The sequence below is a fragment of the Canis aureus genome, chromosome 3, assembly GCF_053574225.1.
Source record: "Canis aureus isolate CA01 chromosome 3, VMU_Caureus_v.1.0, whole genome shotgun sequence".
Classification (NCBI taxonomy): Eukaryota; Metazoa; Chordata; class Mammalia; order Carnivora; family Canidae; genus Canis; species Canis aureus.
The window spans coordinates 48,002,019-48,028,782 of record NC_135613.1 but is presented as its reverse complement, the minus strand read 5'-3'; the positions used below and the strand labels follow the sequence as shown (position 1 = coordinate 48,028,782).

The 26,764-nt window shown below is 41.5% G+C and overlaps 1 protein-coding gene across 3 annotated transcripts in view; it reads right to left on the bottom strand.

Moving 5' to 3' along the window:
* Nucleotides 1–21,653, bottom strand: part of SLC5A10 (solute carrier family 5 member 10) — a 71,904-nt gene extending 50,251 nt beyond the window's left edge. Inside the window, exons 1-3 of one of the 3 annotated variants that reach the window (XM_077892418.1) lie at nt 21,520–21,653; nt 752–823; nt 359–463 (exon numbers count right to left, since the gene is read on the bottom strand). In XM_077892418.1, coding sequence (XP_077748544.1) covers nt 359–463; nt 752–823; nt 21,520–21,597 — 255 coding nt within the window. In that variant the 5' untranslated portion in view covers nt 21,598–21,653. Of the gene's footprint in view, nt 1–358; nt 464–751; nt 824–5,936; nt 6,110–21,519 lie in introns of those variants that run through there. The other 2 variants (XM_077892420.1, XM_077892419.1) reach the window with 2 other exon arrangements.
* Between the last annotated feature and the right edge of the window lie 5,111 nt (nt 21,654–26,764).

Below are 26,764 nucleotides of genomic sequence, written 5' to 3'. Positions count from 1 at the left end.
CAGGCACAGCTCCCACAAACCCTGCTCTAGAAACATGGCCCGGACCAGTTGTCTGGAGGCCTGCCTGGCCACGGGACCCCGCAGCGGCCTCGTCCTCTCTCTGGGCCTCTGTAAGCAGATGGCCCCGGGCCAAGGCTAAAGCTCCCCTCCCGCGGGCCTGTCCAGCGCTTCGGCCATCCGAGGACCAGCCTGTCCCAGGAACACCACCCGTCCAGACGCTGGCCACCCTGAGGTGCCGGGAGCTGCTCCTTGGGCCGAGGGCAGACTCCAGTGAAGCCCCACCGGCGTCCTCTGGGGCTGCTGCCCCTCTCACACCCGCCCGCCAACCCCCCATCACCCCCCCCCCCCGGCAGCTCACGTTCCACTCGAAGCCCGCCACGGCCAGGCCCCCGGCCGCACCCGAGCCCGCCAGTCCAATAAAGAGGCCCGAGCCCTCGCTGCTGGCAAAGAGAGAAGCTCCGATCTGGAGGACAGAGAGGACAAGGAATCAGCAGCAGCCCCCCTCCCCAGACTCCGAAGCCCCCACCCTTTACACAATTCCCAGCACCCCATCCCTACACTCCCAGCTCCAGGACTCCCGCCAGCCTCCACCCGGCCCATCATTGCCTGCCTGGGCTGGGGGCGGGGGGGTGGTGGCCTTGGGTGAGGAAGGCACACAAGGTGACCTCAGGGATGGGCCCCTTGCGGGCACCTGCACCAGGGGTCCAGTCCCACCAGAAGGAGGGGCTGTGGGGGGGAGGAGAGCACTCACCGGCCACCAGGTCATGTCCCGGCCCGCCAGGAAGTAGCCTCTCACGGTGTTCCTGCTGGCCCGGCATGAGGACTGCAAGAGCGGAGACAGAAATGGGCACACGATGAGATGAGCACTGGGTGTTATGCTATATGTTGGCAAATTGGATTTAAATTATAAAAAAAAAAAAAAAGAAAGAAAAAGAAAAGAAAAGGGCAGCCTGGGTGGCTTAGCGGTTTAGCACCACCTTCAGCCGGGGTGTGATCCTGGAGACCCAGGATCAAGTCCCACGTCGGGCTCCCTGCATGGAGCCTGCTTCTCCCTCTGCCTATGTCTCTGCCTCTCTCTGTGTGTCTCTCATGAGTAAATAAATAAATTAAATAAAAATAAATTTAAAAAAAGGAAAAGAAATTGGAACCCTCACAACCACTGCAGAGAACATAAAATGGTGCCCTTGCAGTGGAAGACAGTCTGAGAGCTCTTCAAAGACTTAAACAGTCAACACTTAATTGGGAACACAATGACCCAGCATTCCACTGCACCTCCGAGAGAACTGGAAACCTACGTTCAAACAAAACTTGTACCTGAATGTTCATAGCAGCATATTCATAACAGCCCAATTGTTGCCCAATTGATGGACACAACCAGATGCCCATCACCTGACGAACAGACAAAAGGTGGACTGTCCATACCACGGAATATTACCCGACCACAGGATCGAATGCGGTTCTGACACCTGTCACGACACAGATGGCCCTCAAGAACATTCTGCCAAATAAAAGGAGTCAGATGCAAAAGGCCACGTATGGTAATGACCCCATGGGAATGAAATGTCCAGAACAGGTGAATCCATAGAGGCAGAAAGTAGAGTAGTGGTTTCCAGGGGCTGAGGAGAGGGGGCAAAGGGGAATGACTATTAATAGGTGTGGGGTTCCTTGCGGGGTGATGAAAAAGTTTTGGAACCAGATGAGGTAATGGTTGTACAACACATGAATGTTCTAAATACCACTGAGCTATACACTTTCAAATGGCTTAAGTAGGCTCCATGTTCAATGTGGGGCTTGGTCTCACACGTGCTCTACTGCCTGAGCCAGCCAGGCGCCCCTAAGCGGTGGGATTTTTGTCTCTGTGTGACGACTTTTGAGTCAAGGATTCTGAGAGCTTCTTGGCCTTGATTTCTTCTATTTTTTGAAAAAGATTTTATTTATTTATTCATGAGAGACACAGAGAGAGAGGGGCAGAAACACAGGCAGAGGGAGAAGCAGGCCCCAGGCAGGGAGCCTGATGTGGAACTCGATCTCAGGACCCCAGGATCATGACCTGAGCTGAAGGCAGACGCTCAACTACTGAGCCACCCAGTGCCCCCTAATATTTTAAAGATTTTATTTATTTGAGAGAGAGAGCAAGCATGGAGTAGGGGGAGGGGCAGAGACAGATGGAAAGAGAGAATCCCAAGCAGACTCCCTGCTGAGCATGGAGCCCAGAGCCTGACATGACACGGGGGCTCGATCCCAGGACCCTGAGATCATGACCTGAGCCAAAACCAAGAGTTGGACACTTAACCAACTGAGCTACTCAACACCCTCTCTTACTTCTAATATTTTAATCTCTGATAACATTTCAAAGAATTATCACTCAAGTATTCCTGTATACCTTTTGTTTTGGAAGGAGTATGGAATTTTGTGCTCCATAATATAATTTTTAAAAACCTGAAATCAGAGTGCCTGGGAGCAAATCCCAGCTTCTCTGCTTCTTGGCTATGTGATCTTGGGCAAGTTACCTCACTGGTGCCTCGGTTTCCTCATCTGTAATATGGGCCTAATAAAAGTTCTTCCCTCATAGGCTTCTATGAGGTTTAATGAGTTAATACTCGTAACAGTCTGACAATGGTGACTGGTACCTAGGAGGTGACCAATAAGGGTCAGTGATTCTATGGATTTTTCAAGGCCTCACTGAGTGCTATCTGGACAGGAGAAAATGAAAAGAGGTGAACTTGAGGACAGAAGACATTTGAAAAGAAAAACACAGCAGGTGTATTTATATATTTTGCATTCTTTTTTCAAAGCATACATATCCTAACGTAAGGCTGGATCACACAATCTCAACTGATATACAGGCCTCTTTCTACCTGACTTTAATTGCACACACACCCCCCATCATATTTAAGATGGTTCTCTTGAATTGATTGCATCTGTCATTCAAAGCTTTTGGTATGAGTCCTGCTTGCTTTTCTCCCACCTGAACTCCCATCAGTTTCTGTGAGCTATGATCCAGCCACAGTGAATGCAGTACTATATGAAGGTTCCAGGAGTCTTGGCCAGGATGGTCACATCCAGCTGTGTAGGCTGTGCACTGTGCAACTTCGAGAGCAGCTCTGTTCTTAACCCGTGATTTTTCCTAACATCTCCTCGTCTTCCAAGGATATGGTGGGCATTGCCAATTGCCTCCTTCTTGCCCTTTCCCTTCCTGAAGGGGTCTCATTTCTTCCTGGCAATTGGCTTGAGTGATCCAGACCCAGTGTTGAGCTCCAAGAGTCCTGACTCATCTAAGCCTTGGGACCTATGATATTCCTTTGCTGTCACACCTGGTTCAGGGCAGTTGTGGACTTAAGCTGGGATGGCTCCTGGCCTCCTAGGAGGTGGAGGAGGATGCCAAGGCTCTGGGGATGCTGGCAGCCACGTGTACCTAGTTAATATTCACTGAGTGCCCCTTGGCAGCAGAGTTGATTCCAAGTGCTTTATTTGTATGCAGTGTTTTATTACCTATGAGGAAGTCAAGACTTTTAGAGCTGAGAGTGGCAAGTGATGGAGTCAGGATCTGAACCCAGGCTGAGCAGACAGTTTGGGCATCAGTGCAGGAAACTGGGCTCAGGACAATGCCACACGTGGGTGGAGGCTGAGAAAGCCAAGTGAAATGCACCCATAGCCTTGATGATGCTGTGAACCCCTGGATCCTACTGTGCCTGAAGCCTTATCTATTGTTGGACTTTTCAAGATGGACATTATTACATTTCCTTCGTTGTTCGAGCTCATCCGATCTAGGTTTTCTGTCACTTGTTAACAGAGACCCTAATAGATGCAAAGGCTCAGCTCAAGGTTCCTCATCCAGGTTCACCTCCTTAAAGGTCCTCCTCCCCCAGGTTCTCCTAATCGCAATGTCAGAGCACCTTGGCAGGTGCGCCTGTCCAACCCAGCTTGTCCCATCTGCATTTGAGTGATGAACACCCACAATCTGGCTCTGGCACCCTTCTCGTCTGGCTCTGTTCTTTGCTGCATATGCTCACAGCCATCCGGCCAGCAGCACCGAGCTGGGCCAGCCTGGCCTGCTTGGAGGGACAGGCCAGAACTCCCACAGCCTCCTGGCCCACGGCACCAGCCAAGCTGGGGGAGGTGGGGCCCGGGCACTGAGGCCGATGGGCCCCAATCACCGGGTGGCTCAGATGCCCAAAACATTTTCTGAGATGTGTGCGTCCAACTAAATCTCCCCAGCCATGCTGGCCAGGAAGGCCTTCTCCCCACTCCTCTTCCCTCTTCGGAGCTTGCTGACCTCCAACACCTGGCCATCGCCTCACCTCCTCCAGAAAGCCTCTGTCGCTGGCAGCCCCTCCCCTGAATTCCCAGCCACCGGCTCACCCAGAAACAGCGTGCTATGTCTGGCAACAGATTTTCCCATCCACTGGCCCCCTGTGCTCCTTGGAATGGCCATGAGAAGTGGGCTGCACAGATCTGCACTGCGTATTTCAGGAGACGTGCCCAGAGAGGTTAAGTAACTTACTCCGAGTACCCAGAGTGGGGACTAGAAGCCAGCGGTCCCGACCACCAGCCCTGACCTGCCTGTGGTTTACTATTCCACCACCTAAGAATCAACTCCAATTACTCCTGCTGCCACCACCCCTGACCCCAGCGCCCCCAGCACCCCCAGCACCGTCACACCATTCCTGCTATAGAACCAACAGCAGCAGCAGCAGAATCCGAGCCCATGTAGGCACCTTGGGTAGCAGAACTCCTCTGACTCAGGCACTCGGGGCTTGGGATGAAGTAGGTGCTGAGTCCGTCTTAGAGATCAAGACCCCAAGGCCCAGAATGCTGAGCGGCTTTTTAGGATGCCAGAGCTGGGAATGTGACATTCTTGCCTCTGGCTCTCGGGCTTAAATCAGGGGCTGGAGTGGATAAAAAAGGATACTCATTCTCCCCCCGTGGATGAGACCACCATGTACCATGGCTCAGGGACGCTAGCCTGGGGAGCTCTGAAGACAAGGAGGAAGGGCCTGGCTTCTGCAAACCCAAAGCTGGTTTTGTGTTCACCTCCCTGCCACGTAGTCCTCCAAGGTCAGCATTATGAATAGACAGGAGGAACCTCTCCTCCCCTATGCACAAGGACTTGGGGTTCACTGGGTAAGTCCCAGACCCCAGAGCACTGGGGTTCATCTGTAAACGGGGCTGTGGGGACCCGGTGATGAGCACAGGGCCTGCATAGCAGTGGCCTCACTGCTGCTGGAGTCTGTGATGGCCTAAATCACTTCTCTTCCTCATCGAAGGTGAGAGAAGCTGTCTCAGGAACTAGACTAGGCTGGTGGACACAGTCCTTTTAAAAATAAAGGTCCTGGGGATCCCTGGGTGGCTCAGAGGTTTAGTGCTGCCTTCAGCCCAGGGTGTGATCCTGGAGACCCTGGATCGAGTCCCACATAGGGCTCCCTGTGTGGAGCCTGCTTCTCCCTCTGCCTATGTCTCTGCCTCTCTCTCTCTCTCTCTCTCTGTCTCTCATGAATAAATAAAATATTTAAAATAAAATAAAATAAAATAAAATAATGGTCCCCAGGCTCTGTGTGCCCCTCCCCTTCTCTGGATCCTGACCCAGCCGGTGTGGGAGCAGCTGCGCAGATGTTCACACCGTAGGCCCATCTGACGGAGGAGACAGAGGCTGGGAGGAGGACACGGTACTGGATACCCAGCTTGTCGGCTGAGCGAAAGCCCAGTGAGCTTCCCACACACCGCCCCGCCTGCCCACTGGAGAGGACTTCCTCTTCCTCACCTTGGACACTGAGCAGCCACTGCCCAAAGAGAAAGGGACTAGGTCAAAGTCTTGGACAAATCCACCCCAGGGCCGGGAGGAGGACCCCAGCAGACCTCAGGCCTCCAGGAGAGACGATGCCGGGTTCCCAGCCCCAGTGCCCACCCTGGCCGGCCGCCCCCCGCGGGCCTCTCACCCATATGCCCACGGCCACATTCAGAGCGAAATACACGGTGATGACGATGATGTCGGTGATGCTCAGCTGCGGCCGGGGAGCATGTGGGTCGCCGGTGGAGTTGTCAGCCGTCATTCTGCAGCAGACACCAGCTCTGAGCAAGAGGAACTGAGGCTGGACCGGGTCAGAAAGGGCTTCCCGGCAGGCAGTAAATTGATCATTAAACCGAGCCGGGATGGTGGCATCTCCAGCCCACAAGGCAGCCGCGTGCAGGGAAGCTGCTTCCAACTGCAGCCAGGGTGTCCTCTGCCCCCCAGCGGGAAGCAAATCCTGACTGTGAGAAAGGGGGAGAGTCCCCCCTAAACTCAGAGGAGGTTTGGGAAAAATAAAGGGAGTTAGGGGGCACCTGGTGGGCTCAGTCGGTAAAGTATGTGCCTTTTGATCTCAGGGTTGCAAGTTCGATCCTCATGTTGGGTGTGGAGCCTGCTCAAAATACTTTATAAATAAATAAATAGATAGATAGATGATAGATAGATAGATAGATAGATAGATAGATAGATAGATAGATAGGCAGTTTAGTGCATCCAAAGGCAAACAGAATAGTCCGAGAAAGGGCTCAGTTACCTGATGTGTGGCTTGACCTTTATTTAATTTGTATAAGAAGGGGCACCTGAGTGACTCAATGGTTAGCATCTACCTTTGGCTCAGGTCGTGACCCCGGGGTCCCTGGATCAAGTCCCATATTGGGTTCCCTGCAGGGAGCCTACTTCTCCCTCTGCCTGTATCTCTGCCTCTCTCTCTGTGTCTCTCATGAATAAAATATAAAATCTTAAAAAAAAATAAAATAATTTGTATAAGAAGCATGGAAGGTTGGAGACAGATGTCTCACGTCTGGGGACACCACTGTGGTGGGCAACCATGTCCTGTGGCTGTTAGGCCATGAGTGGACTTAGAGAGGCTTGGGATGATGACTCTTGCATCATGTGGTTCACTTCCAGCCACAAGAGTCTCGGCCCCAGAACATCCCAGATTTGGACAATAAAGGCCTGTTGCCAAATATTCTGCTTTCTTTTTCCTTATTATTAAATACTCTTAACCACTGAAAGTCTTTGGGAAGTTTCACAGTTTCATTTTTGCTTTCTTTTTCTAGACCAGTTGAAACAATCTCAAGCCCCTCGTTGTGACCATCTCTGTTCAGGTCTCCGTGGTCTCCTCAGGACGTCCACGGAGGGACACATCCAGCAGTTGCCTGCCAGGAGCTAAGGACAATGCTTCGCCTTTCTGCATGCTGTCACATTTTGTCGCTCACTCAGAGTAGGTGACATCATATCACAGTCAAGGAATGGAGGCCAGGAGGCTAAGCCATCTGTCATCTGGCCATGTCAGGGGCAGAGCTGGGATTCAGCCCTCCAGATCTGACCCCAGATGTTCCCCATTGGTGATAATGATGGCTCTGGTTCCACTGGAACCCATAGAGTCTCAGATGCTTACTCACTAATGAAATCATTATCCACAGCCTGGTGGATGTCTCCGACACTGGCCGTGGCTTTGCAAAGTATTTGGAGTTTAACCGGGACACGCAGCTCTTCTAGAAGTGTTAATGAGTGAGCAGTGAGCTGGGAACATACTGACCTGCAAAAACCCAACTGCACCTGTTACTTGGTAACCCGAGGTAGACTGTTTAAAGATTACATGCAAAACTAGACACGGCAGAGCAACTAAGTCACTGTGTATAGTAAATTCAGGCAGGCGCACATTGCCCCCTCCCCAACTACCCACACCGTCAGCCAGCTAGCCTCTCCAATGGTGTTTACTTTCCAAGCCATTGCTAGAAGCATATCGTGAATCAAAAGATCATTTTATACCAGAAGGACCCAACTGGATACTATCGAAATTTATTAAAGCAGTCTCCTAAAGATAAAGAGGTTGAAAAATAGTCTTTGGTCCCCTCTCCTCAGCCTGGGTCTCAGAAGGAAATAAACCATTAGGGATAAAACCGCCTGCCTATGGTAACAAGTTCTGGGGACTAGAGGTCACAAGGAGTGGATGGTCACAAGGACAGGGAGAGGACAGCAGTGAAAGACATGAGAAATTCCACACTTAAGCCCAATCACATTCCATATTCCCACCCCATCCTACCCAACATGACCGCACTCAGATCAAAGTCTTCTGGCCCAACTCACCCAGGACAGGAATGAATGGGACTGCCCAGCCAAGAAGCCAGCCATATCATTAAGCTGCATCCATCCCAAGAGGAAACTCCTATGTCATGTTTTCCAACACCACCGCTGATGCCAAATGTGTGGGGATTTTTTTCCCCACACCAATGAATTCTCCATCTCCCTGGATGCCAACTAGGTGTCCTACAATTTGATTCAATTCTGCCATGACTTACCCAAGTTAGCGAAGACCCCACAGTCTAAGTTCTTAAAGAGTCTTACTCTTCTGACTGACCATCTATAAATGTTGGAAGTTCCCACAATCCCCTTCTCAGATTTCATAATTTGCTAGATGGTTTACAGAATTCAGGGAAATGTTTTACTTACAATTATCAGTATATATATGATAAAGATTATTATAAATGTACAGATGAACAGCCAGATGGAGAGGTACATAGAGTGAGATCCAAAAGGGTCCCAGTACATGGGTGTGTCCACCAACCTGAAAGCTCCCTGAACCCTATTCATCATGTAGGGATGTTTACATAAATTTCATCACCCAGGCATTATGGATTAAATCACTGGCCACCAAGGATTAATTAACTCAAGGCTAAAAGTTCCAGACTTCTCATCATACCTTGGTCTTTCTGATGTCTTGTTCCCATCCTGAAGCTATCTAAGGGCCACTGAATGGTATACTTTAAAATGTTTAAAATTATTAATTTTACATTATGTATATTTTACCTTGATAAAAATAGATTTCTGAGATTTAAAAGGCTTTGGTGGTCTTGGTATTATGTATAAATGTACTGAGCCAAGGTAAAATCCTGTATCCATTAAGAAGTTTCTTTTCAAATAAACAGCAATACAATAATAGTTGGGACTTTATGCCCAACTCCAACAATGGATAGATCATCAAGACAGAGAATCAATAAAGAAACAGCATACGGTTTGAACAACACTACAAACCAAATGGACCTAACATACACAGAACACTATGTCTAACAATAATAGAATGCATATTCTTCTCAAGTGCACATGAAACAGTTTCTAGAATAGACCATATGCTAGACCAAACATATTAGACAAAACAACTTATATTAGACAAAACAAGTCAGCAAATTCAAGAAAACTGAATTCATACCAAGTATCTTCTCTAACCACAATGGTATGAAACTAGAAATCAATAATGAAAAGAATACCCAAAAAATTCATGAATACATGGAAATTAAAGAACAGTCTCCTAAACGACAATGGATCAAAGATGAAATTAAAGGAGAAATAAAAAAGTATCTTGAAACAAATGAAAATGGAAATACAACATACCAAAACTTATGAGATGCAGCAAAATCAGTTCTAAAAGAGAACTTCAAAGCAACAAATGCCTACATTAAGAAGTAAGTATGATGAACACTGGGTGATATACGGAATTGTTGCATCACTATACTGTACACATGAAACTAATGTAACACTATATGTTAAATAACTGGAATTAAAATAAAACTTTTTAAAAATAAGTAAGAAAGATCCTAAATAAACAACCTAACACCATGCCTCAAGGAACGAGAAAAAGAATAAACTGAGCCCAAGGTTAGCAGGAGGAATGAAATAATAAAGATTAGAGAAAAATAAATGAAAGAGAAAACAAAAAAACAATAGAAAAGATTAATTAAGCTAAGAGTTGGTTGGGAAAAGATAAACAAAATTGATGAAACTTTATCTAGGTTAACCAGGGAAAACAATAGAGGAGATCCAACCAACAAAATTATAAATGAAAAATGAAACAGTACAACTGATGTCTTAGAAATACAAAGGATCATAAGAAGCTACTATGAAAAATTACACACCAACAAACTGGACAGCCTAGGAGAAAATGACCAAAAAAATTCTTAGAAACATACAAACCACCATGATTGAATCAGGAAGACAGAAAGTCTGAATAAACCAATCACTACTAAGGAGATTGAATCAGGAATCAAAAAGCTCCAAATGAAGAAAAACCCAGCACCAGATAGATGGCTTTACTGCTGAATTTTGCCGAACATTTAAAGAATCAACACCAATCCTTCTCAAACTCTTCCAAAAAAGGAAGAGGAAATATTCCCAAATTCATTTTATTAGGCCGACATTCTGATTTCAAAGTCAGAAAAAGACACTACCAGAAAAGAAAAAATACAGACCAACATCACTAATGAATATAGTCACAAAAATTCTCAAGAAAATACTTGCAAATGGAATTTAGGAGCACATTAAAAAGATCATTCACCATGATCAATTGGGATTTCTACATGGAATGCAAGGATGGTTCAACATATGCAAATCAATCAGTGTGCTACATCACATTAATAGAACAAAAGGAAAAAAATCCTATGATCATTCAGTGGATGCAGAAAAAGCATTTGATAACATTCAGCTTCCATTCATGATAAAAACTCAACAAATTAGGACAACAAGAACTTTCTCAACATAATAAAGGGCATACATGATATGCCCACAGTTAACATCAGATTCAATGATGAAAGTTTGAAAGCTTTTCCTCTAAGGAATAAGACAACAGCGCTCACTTTGACCAATCCAATTCACCACAGTGCTAGAAGTCCTTGCCAGAGCAGTCAGGCAAGAAAAAGAAATAAAAAATCAGCATTGGAAAGGAAGAAGTAGAATTATCTATATTTGCAAATGATATGATTTTATATATAGAAAATCCTAAAGACTCCATCAAAAAAGGGTTAGATCTAATCACAAATTCAGTAAAGTTGCAGGATACAAAATTAACATAAAAAAACAGGGATCCCTGGGTGGCGCAGCGGTTTAGCGCCTGCCTTTGGCCCAGGGCGCGATCCTGGAGACCCAGGATCGAATCCCACATCGGGCTCCCGGTGCACGGAGCCTGCTTCTCCCTCTCCCTGTGTCTCTGCCTCTCTCTCTCTCTCTCTCTCTCTCTGTGACTATCATAAATAAATAAAAATTAAAAAAAAAACAGTAGTATTTCTATATGTTAACAATGAATTATCTGAAAGAGAAACTTTACAAAATTCATCCACAATAGCATCAAAAAAAATAAAATACTTAGGAATAAATTTAACCAATGAGATGAAAGAGCTCTACTCTGAAAATTAAAACATTGATGAAAGAAATTGAAGAAGATACAAATGAATGGAAAGATATCCCATGTTCATGGATTGAAAGAAGTAATATTACTAGCATCTCAATACTACCAAAAGCCATCTCTAGATTCAATGCCATCCCTATCAAGATTCCAATGGTATTTTTTCTTTTAAAGAAGTAGGAAAAGACAGTCCTAAAATTTATGTGGAAGCACAAAAGACACCAAATAGTCAAAGAAATTCTGAAAAAGAAGAATAAAGTGGGAGGTATCACACTTCTAATTTCAAACTATACTATAATTTATAATTATAATTACATTGTAATCAAAACAGTATGGTACTGGCATAAAAACAGACAAATACATTGATGGAACAGAACTAAGAGCCCGGAAATAAACTCAAGTAAATATGGTCAACTAATATTTGACAAGGGAGCCAAGAATATGTAATGGGGAAAAGACAGTCTCTTTAATAAATGGTGCTGGAAAGTTGGACATTCACATATAAAAGAATATAACTAGACTCCTATTTTTCACCAGTCACAAAAATTAACCTAAAATGGATTAGACTTAAATATAAGATCCAAAACCATGAGACTCCTAGAAGAAAATGTAGGGGAAAAAAACCTCTTGACATGGCTCTTGGCAATGATTTTTGGACATGACACCTAAAACATAAGCAACAAAATAAAAAATAAGTGGGACTACATCAAACTAAAAGGTTTCTTCACAGTAAAAGAAACAATCACAAACTAAAAAAACAACCTGTAAAATGGGGAAAAAACATTTGCAAGCCTTTATCTGATAAGAAGTTAATACCCAAAATATATAAAGAACTCATACAACTAAATAGCAAGCAAAACAAAACAAAGAAATAATCCAGTTATAATGGGCACAAGACCCAAATAGATAAACAAATGGCCAAAAGGTACATGAAAGACCCTCAACATCATTAGTCGCTAGGTCCACGGCCGGAATGCTTTAGGGTTCTCAGCATAGGGCCAGATTAGCCAATTCAAACCTTGGTTAGCCCCACAGGGGTCTTATGTAAGGAGTGTATAAGGCATATAGGTGCTGGGAGGCAGAGAAGACTCTTGACTATTTCTAGTGTATAGAAACACAGCTGTTGGTTGTTGGTCTTACATCCTGCAGCTTTGCTGAACTTGTTAGCGCTAATAGGGTTTTGGTGTGGATTCTTCAGGAATTTTTTTTTTAAGGATTTTCTATATATGATATTAGGTAATCTGTGAATGGAGTTAGTTTTACTCCTTCCTTTCCAACTTGTATGACTTTTATTTTGTTTTTTTTGCCTGATTTCTCTTCCTAGAACTTTCAGGACAATGTTGAATAGAAGTGGTTGAGAGAGTACATCTTATCTTGGTCTCGATTTTAAGGTAAAACTCCAGCCTTTCACCATTAAGTATCTTACTGTGGGCTTTTCATATATACCCCTTTTCATCTTGAGAAACTTCCTTACTATTCCTAGTTTGTTGAATATTTTTATCATGAAAGGGTGTTGGATTGTTTCAAATGTTTTTCTGCAGCCATTGAAAAGATCATGTGTGGGCTTTCCCTCATTATTCTATTTTTTTAAAGATTTTATTTATTTATTTTAGAGAGAGAGCATGAGTGAGAGGGAGGGGTGGAGAGAGAGGGAAAAGCAGGCTTCATATTGAGTAAGGAGCCCAATGCAGGGCTTGATCCCAGGACCCCGGGATCATGATCCAAGCGAAAGGCAGATGCTCAATCGACTGATACTCCCAGGCTCCCCTCCTCTTTATTCTATTAATATCGTATGTGACATTGATTTTTGTATGTTGATCTACACTTGCATTCCTGGAATAAATCCTATTTGCTCATGTGTATAATCCTTTCAATAAAGTACTAGATTTGGTTTGCTACTATTTTGTTGAGAATTTTTCAATTAATATTCAATAAAAGATATTAGTCTATCATTTTCTTTTTGTGTGAAATCTTGGCCTGGCTATGGTATCAGGGTAATGCTGGCCTCATAGAATGAGTTAAGAAGTGTTCCCTCCTTGTCTTAGTTTTCTCAGCTTGTCAGCTCAGATTGCCCTGACAAAATATAGAATGGATGGCTGAAACAAGAGAAATTTATTTTCTCATAGTTCTGGAGCCTAGAAGTCCCAAATCAAAATGTTCAGCTGGTTCTGTCCCTGGCAAGAGCTCTCTTCCTGATTGGTGAATGGCCACATTCTCACTATGTCCTCACATGGAAGAGAGAGAGAGAAAGAGAAAGAGAAAGAGAAAGAGAGAGAGAGAGAGAGAGAGAGAGGTTCTGTTTCTTTTTATAAGGATATTAATCAATTGGATCAGGGCCCCAACATTATGACTTCTCTTAAGCTTAAATAAGACCTCCACAAGGTCTTATTTCCAAAAACAGTCATATTTGGGGGTCGTGGCTTCAACATATGAATTTTGGAAGGACACAAATATTCAACCCATAACACACCTCTTTAATTTTTTGGAAGAGTTTGGGAAGTATTTGTGTTAATTCCCCTTTAAAAGTTTTATAGAATTCACCAGTGAAGCCATTTGGTACTGGGCTTCTCTTTGTTGGAGTTTTTTGGATACCGATTCAATCTCTTTACTTGTTATAGGTCTATTCAATTTTTCTATTTCTTCTTGAGTCAGTTTTGATAGTTTGGGTGTTTTTAGAACCTGTCCATTTCATCTAAGTTATCCAGTCTGTTGTTGTACTCTCTGAGTGCTCTCTTATAACCAATCCTTCTTGCTTTTGTAACATCAGTAGTAATGTTCTCACTTTCATTTCTGATTTCAGTAATTTGAGTCTTTGCTGATTTTTTTCTTAGTCAATCCAGCTAGAGGTTTGTTGTTTGTGTTGACCTTCTCTTTCTTTCTTTTTTTTAAAAAAGCTGTTATTTATTTATTTATTCATGAGAGACACATGGAGAGAGGCAGAGATATAGGCAGAGGGAGAAGCAGGCTCCTTGTGAGGAACCTGATGCAGGATTCAATCCCAGGACCCTGGGATCACAACCTGAGCCAAAAGCAGACACTCAACCACTGAGCCACCCAGGTGTCCCTGTGTTGACCTTTTCAAAGAATCAACTTTTGGCTTTATTTATTTTCTCCACTGTTTTTCTCTTTTTTCTTTTGCTTATCTCCACTTTATACCAGATTATTTCCATCCTTCTGCTCTTTAAATTTAGTTGTTCTTCTTTTTCTAGTTTCTTAAGGTGTTCAATTAAGTGATTTATATGAGACCTTTCTTCTTTTTTAATATAGCCATTTACAGCTATAAATTTCTTTCTGAAGAGTTTTCATAAATCATATAACCTTTGCTATTGTGTCTTCATTTTTGTTTATCTCAAAGTGGTTTTATTTTTTTTTTTCTAATTCACCTTCTCATTTCTTCATTGACCCAGGGGTTCTTTTTAAAATGTTTTTAAAATTTCCACATATTTATGAATTTTCTGGATTTCCTTCTGTTACTGGTTCCTGTTTTATTTTTATGGTTAGAGAAGATACTTTGTAGGATTTCAGTCATTTTAAACTTATTTAGACTTGTCTTGTGATCTCTTATATGATCTGTCCTGGAGAATGTTCTGTGTGCACTTGAGAAGGATGTATATTCCACTGCTGTTGAGTGGTATGTCTTGTACATATTCATTGTCTAATTGGTTTATACTGTTGTTCAAATCCTCTTCTTATTGATCTTTTATCAAGTTGTTCTATCCATTATTAAAGTGGGTGCTTAAATCTCCAGCTATTAGTGTTGAATTGTCTATTTCTCCCTTCAATTCTGTTTTTCTTCCAATGTATTGGGACCTTGTTGCCAGTGTACATATATATTTATAATTATTATATCTTCTAAATGGATTGACCTTTTTATAGTCATATAATGTCCTTTGTCTTGAAACAATTTTTATCTTAAAGTCTATTTTGCCTGATATTTGTATAAGCCATTCCAATTGTTTTTGGATACTCTTTGCATCAAATATCTTTTTCCATCTTTTCATTTTCAACCTATTTGTGTCTTTGGAGATCAATTCTCTTGTAGACAGCTATAAGTGGATCGTGATTTTTTTAAATCTAGTCTCCCGGGGCAGTGGCTCAGCAGTTTAGCACCTGCCTTTAGTCCAGGGTGTGATCCTGGAGACCCAGGATCAAGTCGGGCTCCCTGCATGGAGCCTGCTTCTCCCTCTGCCTGTGTCTCTGCCTCTGTGTGTGTGTGTGTCTCTCATGAATAAATAAATAAAATCTTTAAAAAACTAAAAATAAATAAATAAATAAATCTAGTCTCCCAATTTCTCTGTCTTTTGATTGCAGAGTTTAATCTATTTACATTAATATAATTATTGATAAAGAAGCACTTGTGCCAATGTGCTATTTGTCTTCTATTTCATATCTTTTTTTAAAAGATTTTATTTATTTATTTGACAGAGAGAGTGAGAGAGCACAAGCAGGGGAAGAGCCAGAGGGCAGAGAGAGAGACAGAGTCCCCGCTGAGCAGGGAGCCTGATGCAGGCTCAATCTAAGGACACTGGGATCATGACCTGAGCCAAAGGCAGATGGCTTAACCAACTGAGCCACTCATGTGTCCTGTCATATCTTTCTTGAACCACAATTTCTCCACTAGTCCCTTCTTTTGTGTTGCATAGATATTTTCTAGTCTACCATTTTGATCTCCTTCTTCTTTTGTTATGTATTTTTTACCTGTTTCTTTAGTGGTTTCCCTGGGGATTACAATTGAAATCCTAGTGTCATGGTTATTTTGTGAGTCAGCTTGCCTAGGTACCCAGTTTTTTCATCAAATCAGTCTAAACATTTTTGTGAAGTTTTTTTTTTTTTAATTTTATAGGGCATTTTTAGGTTAACAGCAATATAGTTTTAGATCTTTCTTTTTTGTTATTATTTTTTATTTTGTGTCAGGGGCAGTTTGTTTTAAATGTGATTTCATTTACATTTATAAGCAGTTTTCCTTTTATTTCTGTTTCTTTTTTCTTTTTTTTTTTTTTTGGTGGGGGGGAGAGAGAACAAAGGGGGAGGGGGTGGAGGAAGAAGGAGAGAGAGAATCCCATGCAAACTCTACACCCAGCACAGAGCTGGGCTCAGTCTTAGAACCCTGACATCACAACCTGAGCCAAAATCAAGTGTCAGCTGCTTAACCAACTGAGCCTTTACTTGGCAGGAATTGTGATTCATTAAGTTGCCTTCAGTTTTAAAACAAACTTCTGTTGCTTTCAAATTTAATGTGCTCTGTCCCCAACAGAACATATGAAAATATCATTTAAAGCACAGTTTTCATGGACACAGTACAATATATTCACTATATATGGTATAGCAAAATATTCCTATCCTTCCCTGTTTAGTAATAATGTCACAATGAATAAGTAAATAAAAATTGAATTTGCTTTATAGTTGTAATTTAACATGTACAATGATTATTTTATGACTGTTCTGCTGTTGAACTACTGATCTAACCTACAGTTTCTTGCACTAGAAGGAACAAAGCTAAATAATAATTACTGGCCTAAAATTTTTTTTGGTCAATTGTAGGTAGATATGAAATAGCCAAGCAGGCCCTTCTTATGCACCAATTAGTTGCTTCTCATGTCTGAATCACCCTTTCAAACATAGAGGGTACACTGTATATTCAGAACCAAGACTACTCTTCAGAGATCTGAGGAAATTTTTAGAGGGTAGTCTTTATAAATACTTTATTTTTTAAAATATTTTATTTATTTATTCATGAGAAGAGAGAAAAAAGAGAGAGAGAGGCAGAGACACAGGCAGAGGGAGAAGCAGGCTCCTTGCAGGGAGCCTGACATCTTTATAAATACTTTAAAATCTCTTATTAAGTGGTGCCTGGGTAGCACAGTTGGTTGGGCCTCTGACTCTTGGTTTTGGCTGATGTTGTGATCTCAGGGTTTTGAGATCAAGCCCTAAGTCAGCTCTGTGGTGACTCAGCATGGAGTCTGCCTAAGATTCTCTCTCTCCTTCTCCCTTTGCCCTTCCCATTTGTGTGCTCACTCTCTCTCTCTCAAATTAATAAATAAATCTTTTTTAAAAATCCCTCATTATGAGGGATTCACAACTTAAAAATATAGAGGCTTACCCATCTGGCCACCAGAATTGCCATTCTTTCGAACTGTCTGAAAAACTGAGGAAGGACACCTGCTTCCCAGCTGTAAGATTTTCATCAAATGGGAAGATGGGAAGAAAGTTATTTTATAGGCAATTCTAGTTCACTTTTCACCAGTTTTGCAGGCAGTTAGCCATCTCAAAGCAATTTTTATTGCATAATGAGACAACCGGTAAACTCTCATGTTTAAGGACTAGCACTTGGGAGAAAAGAACACTCAAGTCATGATGGTATTGTTGATGAGAAAAACTTTAGAGTATGGCCTAGACGTGGATTACTCTAACGGGTCATATTAGCCACTCTTTGGCCACTTGCTGCAAGAAGCAGTTAATTGTCAGTAAGGCTCAATTTCATATTATGGCAAAATATTTCTAAAGCTAAGCAGATTATTTGCAAAGAGAATACAGCCCTCTATGATGTGATGGGAAAAGTACCTTTAAAAAAGTCTAAAAATACCATGAGCATAAAGAAGAGGCAATAGAGGTCTTAACAAAAAATTCTCTTTGAAACATGCTTGGGGTGCGCCTGGGTGGCTCAGCAGTTTGGTGCCTGCCTTTGGCCCAGAGCGTGATCCTGGAGACCCAGGATCGAGTCCCATGTCAGGCCACCTGCATGGAGCCTGCTTCTCCCTCTGCCTGTGTCTCTGCCTCTCTTTGTGTCTCTCATGAATAAGTAAATAAAATATTTTTTAAAAAAAGAAACATGCTTGGTGTTTTAATTATTTGCAAGCCATGGGTTTCTTAGGGCAGCAGTTGAAAGAATTGGCAACACACACACACACACACACACACACACACACACAACATTAAATATGTTGGCAATAGAGAACTACAAAGTGCTTTAAAACTTTACCTAAAGATGAAGAATAAAGGTAAATTTTGCACACACAAAATTTGCACTTCAGTATTTCAAAGTGTTTCCTAACAGATTTCAGAGAAAAACATTTTGCTAAACTGGTATCTTGGTCCACAAATATCATGAGGCATAAACTGAATCCTTTGCACCCAGAAGGCACTCATTGAATGTGTGTCGAATTAATGAGTAAACCGAATAGACTATTTTGTACAAAAAAGCCATTTATAACACTAAAATGATCAGATGGCAAAACTTTCAGTTTTTTAACCAGGGAAAGGATTCGCAAGATAATAATAAACGCAGAAAACATATCTTTTATGAATGTTAGGCATGAAAATATTTTTAGTATATTATGTTAAGCATTCTTATTTATATTTCCATTACCTAAAGTCTTTTGGCTCAAAAATACTAACTCCATTATGTAGGGCATGGTACCAAGTTTGATAATGAATGTATTGCTTTGGTTTTGAACACAGTGAGTTGATGTGTTAAAAACCAATCACATCACAATCTTGGGGGGAAATGAAATCTCGGTTCCAGCACCTTCTCCCCCCAACTGATATCACTGCAACACAACTAAACAATATGCAATATGGCCTCAATTTTATTTTGTTTTTAGGGAAATATGCTAAATTGCCTAGAGCTTTTTCTGTTTAGCACCTTATATCAAAGTAATGAAAATAGATATGATGATTACGTGTTCAAATGTACAACATCATTAACTCTGCAAAGATACATCATTGCAAAATTTCAAAAAAAATTTAAAGCATACATTTCATTCTTTAAAGGGTTGCTGAATGCTTTTCAGGGGGCGGGGGGCTGGCTGTTTTCAAAATCAGCAACATGGGGATCCCTGGGTGGCGCAGCGGTTTAGCGCCTGCCTTTGGCCCAGGGCGCGATCCTGGAGACCCGGGATCGAATCCCACATCGGGCTCCAGGTGCATGGAGCCTGCTTCTCTCTCTGCCTATGTCTCTGCCTCTCTCTCTTTCTCTCTGTATGACTATCATAAATAATTTTTTAAAAAAATCAGCAACAGCTGGGTGAGGATTTCTTGGCAGAGTTAGGACCGCATGTTATTGCTGCAACTTCCTGATAATCTCAGCTGACATCTGTGGATGGAAATTGATTGTGTGGTGTCAAGGGTCCCGAGCTATCTTGTAACTTCTACCACAACGTCCTTAGCATGGTACTTTATACCATTCACCTTGTATCTCTTTTTACATCCAGGAACCGGGCAGACAAAAGGCTTCTCTTCCTCTCCGTTTTTGTGCATGGAGCTGAGGATAGCTTCTGAGCTGATGGCACTCTCTGTGGTCCAGGCTCATCGCTGTCCCATTCCTCATAATCCACCTCCTCCCAGTGGTACTCACTGCCTGTTGGGGTGTTGCTGCAGAATGAAGAGGACGAGATGTTGGGCAGAGTAATGGGGGGAGTAAGGCTTCCCCTGCTGTGGCATGGTGGAGTGGACACATTCCTTCAGGACCCTGAGCTGGACAAGCTCATCAAGAGCTTCAGTTGAATCTTCTTTAGGGACTGGCTCTCAGCAAGTGGCAACCGTCATGAATCTATTCACGTAACTGAGGGCAACATAGGTTGGCTGCTATAATTCTTGTTCTAAAACGCTTGGATCTGTATCACATTGTGTGAAACTGCTTGACGAGCATTGTCTCCCACCAGCAATTTTTGTTGACTTATTTTAAAAATTTAAGTATAATTAACATACAGTGTTCTATTAGTTTCAGGTGTACAGTACACAGTGTGCATCATGTTTCACCCATCCCTTACCCAGCTCCTCTCTGGCAACCACCAGTTTATTCTCTATATTTAAGAGCCTGGTTTTTTTATTTGTTTCTTTTGTTTGTTCCTTAAATCCCACAAACATGCAAAATCACATGGCATTTGTCTTTCTTTGGCTGACTTGTTTCACTTAGCATTATACCCCGTAGATCCAACCATGTTGTTGCAAATGACAAGATTTCCTTCTTTTTATGGCTAATATTCCATTGTGTATATATATATGTGTGTGTGTGTAAATATGTATGTATATATACACACAATGCACATATATATGCACAAATTTCTATCACACACATACATTTCTCTACACAATGTGTGTGTATATATGTATATATATATATATATATACACATTTCTATCTTCTTTATCCATTCATCTATTGTTGGACATGGGTTGCTTCCATATCTTGGCTATGGTAAATGGTAAATAATGCTGCACTAAACATAGAGGACCGTATATCTTTTTGAATTAGTGTTTTCATTTCCTTTGGGTAAATACTCAGTAATGGAATTACTAGATCATATGGTAATTCTTTTCTTAATTTTTCAAGGAAACTCCATACTCTTATCCACTGTGGCTGCACCAGCTTGCATTCCCACCAACAGTGCACAAAGGTTTCTTTGCTTTACATCCTTGCCAAAATTTGTATTTCTTCTGTTTTTAATTTTAGCCATTCTGACCAATGTGTGGTGATATCTCATTGTGATTTTGATTTGCATTCCCCTGATGATTAGTGATATTGAGCATCTTCTCATGTGTCTGTTGGCCAACTGTATGTCTTCTTGGAAAACTGTTTATGTCTTCTGCCCATTTTTAATTGGATTATTTGTTGGGGTTTGGTATAGGTTCACAGCAATACTGAGTAGTAAGTATGGAAGACCTTGAAGATGTTGTGAGATCAATTCCAGACAACTAAAATAAAGTGCATATTGTAATAAAGCAAGTCAAATGAATTTTTAGGTTTCCCAGTGCATATAAGTTATGTTTGGGGGCATCTGGGTGGCACACCCCATCTGGGTGGCACAGCCAGTTAAGCAACCAACTCTTGGTTTCAGCTCAGGTTGTGATCTCAGGATCATGAGATCAAGCCTGACATCATGCTCTGTGCTCAATGTGGTATCTGCATAAGACTGTCTCTCAGGACACTTGGGTGGCTCAGCAGTTGAGTGTCTGCCTACAGCTCAGGGCGTGACCCTGGGATCTGGGATCGGGTCCCATATCAGGCTCCTTATGGGAAGCCTGCTTCTCCCTCTGTCTGTCTCTGCCTCTCTCTCTCTCTCTCATGAATAAATAAATAAATCTTAAAAAAAAAAAAAAAGAAAAAGAGATTCTCTCTTCTCTGACCCTCTGCCTCCCTCCCCACTAAAATAAATAAATAAATCTTTTTAAAAATGTTACATTTGCACTAGCCTGTAATCTATTAAGTGCATAATAGTATTATGTCTAAAACAATGCATATCTTAACTTAAATATGCTTTATTGCTAAAAAAAAAAAATGCTAACCATTATCTGAGCTTTCAGGAAGTCATAATCTTGTTACTCACAGAGCGTCTTACCTTAATGTTGATGGCTGCTGAAGGCTGGGGTGGCTGTGGCAATTTCCTAACATAAAACAACAATAAGGTTTGCTGCATTGATTGGCTCTTCCTTTTATGAATGATTTCTCTGTAGCACAAGATGCTGTTAGATAGCATTTTACCCACAGTAGAACTTCTTTCAGAATTAGAGTCAATCTTCTCACACTCTGCTGTTGCTTTATCAACTAAGTTTATGGAACATTCTAAATCCTTTGTTGTCATTTCAATAATCTTCACAGCATCTTCCCCAGGAGCAGATTCCATCTCAAGAAACCACTTTCTTTGCTCGTGCATAAGAAATAATTCATAATTTGTTGAAGTTTTATCATAATTGTAATACTTCAGTCGCTTCTTCAGGCTCCACTTCTAATTCTAGTTCTCTTGCTAATTCCACCCCATCTGCAGTTACCTCCCCTACTGAAGTTTTGAACCCCTCAGAGTCATCCGTAGGGCTGGAATCAACCTCCTCCAATCTCCTGTTACAGTTGACATTTTGACCTCTCCCATGAATCACAAATATCTTTAATGGCATCTAGAATGGTGAATCCTTTCCAGAAGGTCTTTAATTTACTTTGCCCACATCCATCAGAGCAATCACTATCTATGGCAGCTATAGTTTTATGAAACATATTTTCTTAAATAAGAAGGCTTGGAAGTTAAAAATTAGTCTTTGATCACAATGCCAGATTTCAGGTTGTACTACAAAGCTGTGGTCATCAAGACAGTGTGGTACTGGCACAAAAACAGACACATAGATCAGTGGAACAGAATAGAGAATCCAGAAGTGGACCCTGAACTTTACGGGCAACTAATATTCGATAAAGGAGGAAAGACTATCCATTGGAAGAAAGACAGTCTCTTCAATAAATGGTGCTGGGAAAATTGGACATCCACATGCAGAAGAATGAAACTAGACCACTCTCTTGCACCATACACAAAGATAAACTCAAAATGGATGAAAGATCTAAATGTGAGACAAGATTCCATCAAAATCCTAGAGAAGAACGCAGGCAACACCCTTTTTGAACTCGGCCATAGTAACTTCTTGCAAGATACATCCACGAAGGCAAAAGAAACAAAAGCAAAAATGAACTATTGGGACTTCATCAAGATAAGAAGCTTTTGCACAGCAAAGGATACAGTCAACAAAACTCAAAGACAACCTACAGAATGGGAGAAGATATTTGCAAATGACATATCAGATAAAGGGCTAGTTTCCAAGATCTATAAAGAACTTATTAAACTCAACACCAAAGAAACAAACAATCCAATCATGAAATGGGCAAAAGACATGAACAGAAATCTCACAGAGGAAGACATAGACATGGCCAACATGCATATGAGAAAATGCTCTGCATCACTTGCCATCAGGGAAATACAAATCAAAACCACAATGAGATACCACCTCACACCAGTGAGAATGGGGAAAATTAACAAGGCAGGAAACAACAAATGTTGGAGAGGATGTGGAGAAAAGGGAACCCTCATACACTGTTGGTGGGAATGTGAACTGGTGCAGCCACTCTGGAAAACTGTGTGGAGGTTCCTCAAACAGTTAAAAATATACCTGCCCTACGACCCAGCAATTGCACTGTTGGGGATTTACCCCAAAGATACAAATGCAATGAAACGCCGGGACACCTGCACCCCGATGTTTCTAGCAGCAATGGCCACGATAGCCAAACTGTGGAAGGAGCCTCGGTGTCCAACGAAAGATGAATGGATAAAGAAGATGTGGTTTATGTATACAATGGAATATTACTCAGCTATTAGAAATGACAAATACCCACCATTTGCTTCAACGTGGATGGAACTGGAGGGTATTATGCTGAGTGAAGTAAGCCAGTCGGAGAAGGACAAACATTATATGTTCTCATTCATTTGGGGAATATAAATAATAGTGAAAGGGAATATAAGGGAAGGGGGAAGAAATGTGTGGGAAATATCAGAAAGGGAGACAGAACGTAAAGACTGCGAACTCTGGGAAACGAACTAGGGGTGGTAGAAGGGGAGGAGGGCGGGGGGTGGGAGTGAATGGGTGACGGGCACTGGGGGTTATTCTGTATGTTAGTAAATTGAACACCAATAAAAAATAAATTTAAAAAAATTAGTCTTTGATCCATGGATTGCAGAATGGATGTTACGTTAGCAGGCCTGAAAACAGCATTAATCTCACCGTGCATCTCCATCAGAGCTCTTGGGTGACCAGGTGCATTGTCCTTTTGAAAGAAATCTTTTTTTAAGCAGTAGGTCTCACCAGTGGACTTTAAATATTCAGTAAACCATGGTGGAAATAGATGTGCTGTCACACGTTTGTTTTTGTTTTTCCACTGATAGAGCATAGGCAGAGTACATTTAGCATAGTTTTTTAAGAACCCTAAGATTTTCAAAATGGTAATAAAGCATTGCACTCAAGTTAAAGTCACCAGCCGCATTAACCCCCAACAAAAGAGTCAGCCCGACCTTTGAAGCTTTGAAGCCAGGCACTGACTGCTCCTCTCCAGCTAAGTTCTAGATGGCATCTTCTTCCAAAAGAAAGTTGTCTCATCTACATTGAAGATCTGTTGTTAAGTGTAGCCATCTTCATTAAATATCTTAGCTCAATCTTCTGGAGAACTTGCTGTAGCTTCTACATCAGCTCTTGCTGCTTCACCCTGCATATTTATGTTATGAAGACAGCTTCTTTCCTTAAACTTCCAGAACCAACCTCTGTTAGCTTCAGACTTTTCTCCTGTAGCTTCTTCATCTCTCAACCTTCACAGAATTGAAGGGAGTCAGGGCCTTATTCTGGGTTAGACTTTGGCTTAAGGGAATATTGAGGCTGGTTTGGTCTTCTCTCCAGACCCCTAAACATTTCACATCAGTAATAAAGCTGTTTCACTTTCTTGTCATCCATATGTTCGCTTGAGTAGCACTCTTTCCTTCAAGAACTTTTCCTTTGCATTCCCAACTTGGCTACGTGGTGCCAGAAGCCTAGCCTTCAGCTTGTCTCAGCTTCTGAGATGCTCAATGATTTATAGTTTTTGATTTCAAGTGAGACATGAGACTCTTCTTTCACTTGAACACTTAGAAGTTATTGTAAGGTTGTTAACTGGCCTAATTTGGATATTATTGTGTAGGGAAGTCTGAGGAGAGGGAGAAAAATGGGGAAACAGCCAGTCGGTGGAGCAGTGAGAACATACACAACATTTATTTTGTTCATCATATTATATGGGCATGGTATGTGGTGCCCTAAAACAACTACAAGAGTAATCAATGATTACTGATCACAGATCATCATAGCAAATATAATAATAATAAAGTTTGAAATATTGTGAGAATTACCAAAATGTGACAAAGAGACACAAGGTGAGCAAATGCTGTTGGAAAAATATGGTGTTGATGCAGGGTTGCCCTAAATGTCAATTTGTAAAAAACACAGGATCCGCACAGCACAACGAAGTGAACTATGTCTGTACATTTATCACTAATCCAAGTCCACTTTCATATAAAAGTGTACTATGTTGGGGCATCCGTGTGTCTCAGTGGTTGAGCATCTGCCTTGGGCTCAGATCGTGATCCCTCGGTCCTGGGATCGAGTCCCACATTGGGCTCCCCTCAGGGAGCCTGCTTCTCCCTCTGCCTGTGTGTCTCTGCTTCTCTGTGTGTCTCTCACGAATAAATAAATAAAATCTTTTTAAAAAGTGTACTGTGTCACAAATAGTGTGATTAACTTAAAATAATCCCACTTCTTCTTTCCCATTCTTATATCATTGCTATTATTCATTTCTTTTATAGGCAAGCATACACATTCCAAATACATTGTTGCTATTATCATTTTGAACAGTTACCTATTAGATCAATTAAAAATAAGACAAGTTTTTATTTTTCCTTCACTTATTCCTTTTTTGATGCTCTTCTGTTTATGTAGATCCGAGTTTCTGACCTATATTTTTCCCTTCTCTTTACAGAACTTCTTAAACATTTCTTGTATGGCCAATATATTGCCAACATATCCTTTCAATTTTTGTCAGAGAAAGTATTTCTTCTTTATTATTTTTTCATAAGGTACAGAATTCTAAGTTGGTTAGTTTTATCTCTCAATGTCACTACACTCTCTTCTTGATTGCATAGTTTCCAAGGAGAAGCTGGATGTCATTCTTATATTTGTTCATCTATAGGTAAAATGTTTCCCTCCCGTCTGGCTTCTTTTAGTTTTTTTTTTTAATCTTTGATTTTCTGTAGTTTGAAAATGGTATGCCTAGGTGTACTTTTTGGTATTTATCCTACTCAGTGTTTCTGACTTTTCTGAATCTATAATTTGGTGTCTGACATTAAGGAGAAATTATTATTATTATTTTGAATATATCTATTTCTTCCCCTTTTGATATTATTATAGGCATGTTACACATTTTGCAGTTGTCCCATGCCCTTGGATATTCTTTTTCTTTTTTCCAATCTTTGTTATCTTTACTTTTATCTTTGGAGGTTTCTACTGATATATCCTCAAGTTTGGAGATTCTTTCCTTATCTGTGTTTAGTGTTAATTATACCATCAAAGGCATTTATTTTTGTGTTACAGTGTTTGTTTGTAGTATTTCTTTTTGGTTCTTTCTTAAGATTTCCATCTCTTGGGACACCTCGGTGGCTCAGTAATTGAGGCCCTTCCTTCAGCTCAGGTCATGATCCCAAGGTCCTGGGATTGAGTCCTGCATAAGGCTCCCCTCAAGGAGCCTGCTTCTCCCTCTACCTATGTCTCTGCCTCTGTGTGTCTATTTCTCATGAATAAATAAAACCTTAAAAAAATTCTGCTGATAATCTTACTGAGAATCCCTTGTATGTGACTCATCTCTTCTCTTGCTATTTTCAAGATTCTCTCTTTGTCTGACTTTTTGAATTTTGTTTATAATGTGTCTTGGTATGAGTGTCCCTGAATTCATCTTACTTGGAGTTTATTGAGCTTCTTGCCTGTTCATATTCATGTCTTTCATAAAATGTTGATGTTTTTCAGCCACTACTTATCAAATATTCTATCCTTTCCCTCTCTTTTCTTTAAGAAGGTGTGCCACAATACGTATGATGATCCACTTAACAGAGTTGCACAGGTCCTTAGGCTCTGTTTCCCTTTCTTCAGTCTTTCCTCTTTCTGTTCCTCAGACTTAGTTCCATTTTCTTATCTTCAAATTCATTGATTCTTTCTTTTGCCTGCTCAAGTTTGCCTGAATCCTGCTAGGGAATTTTTTTA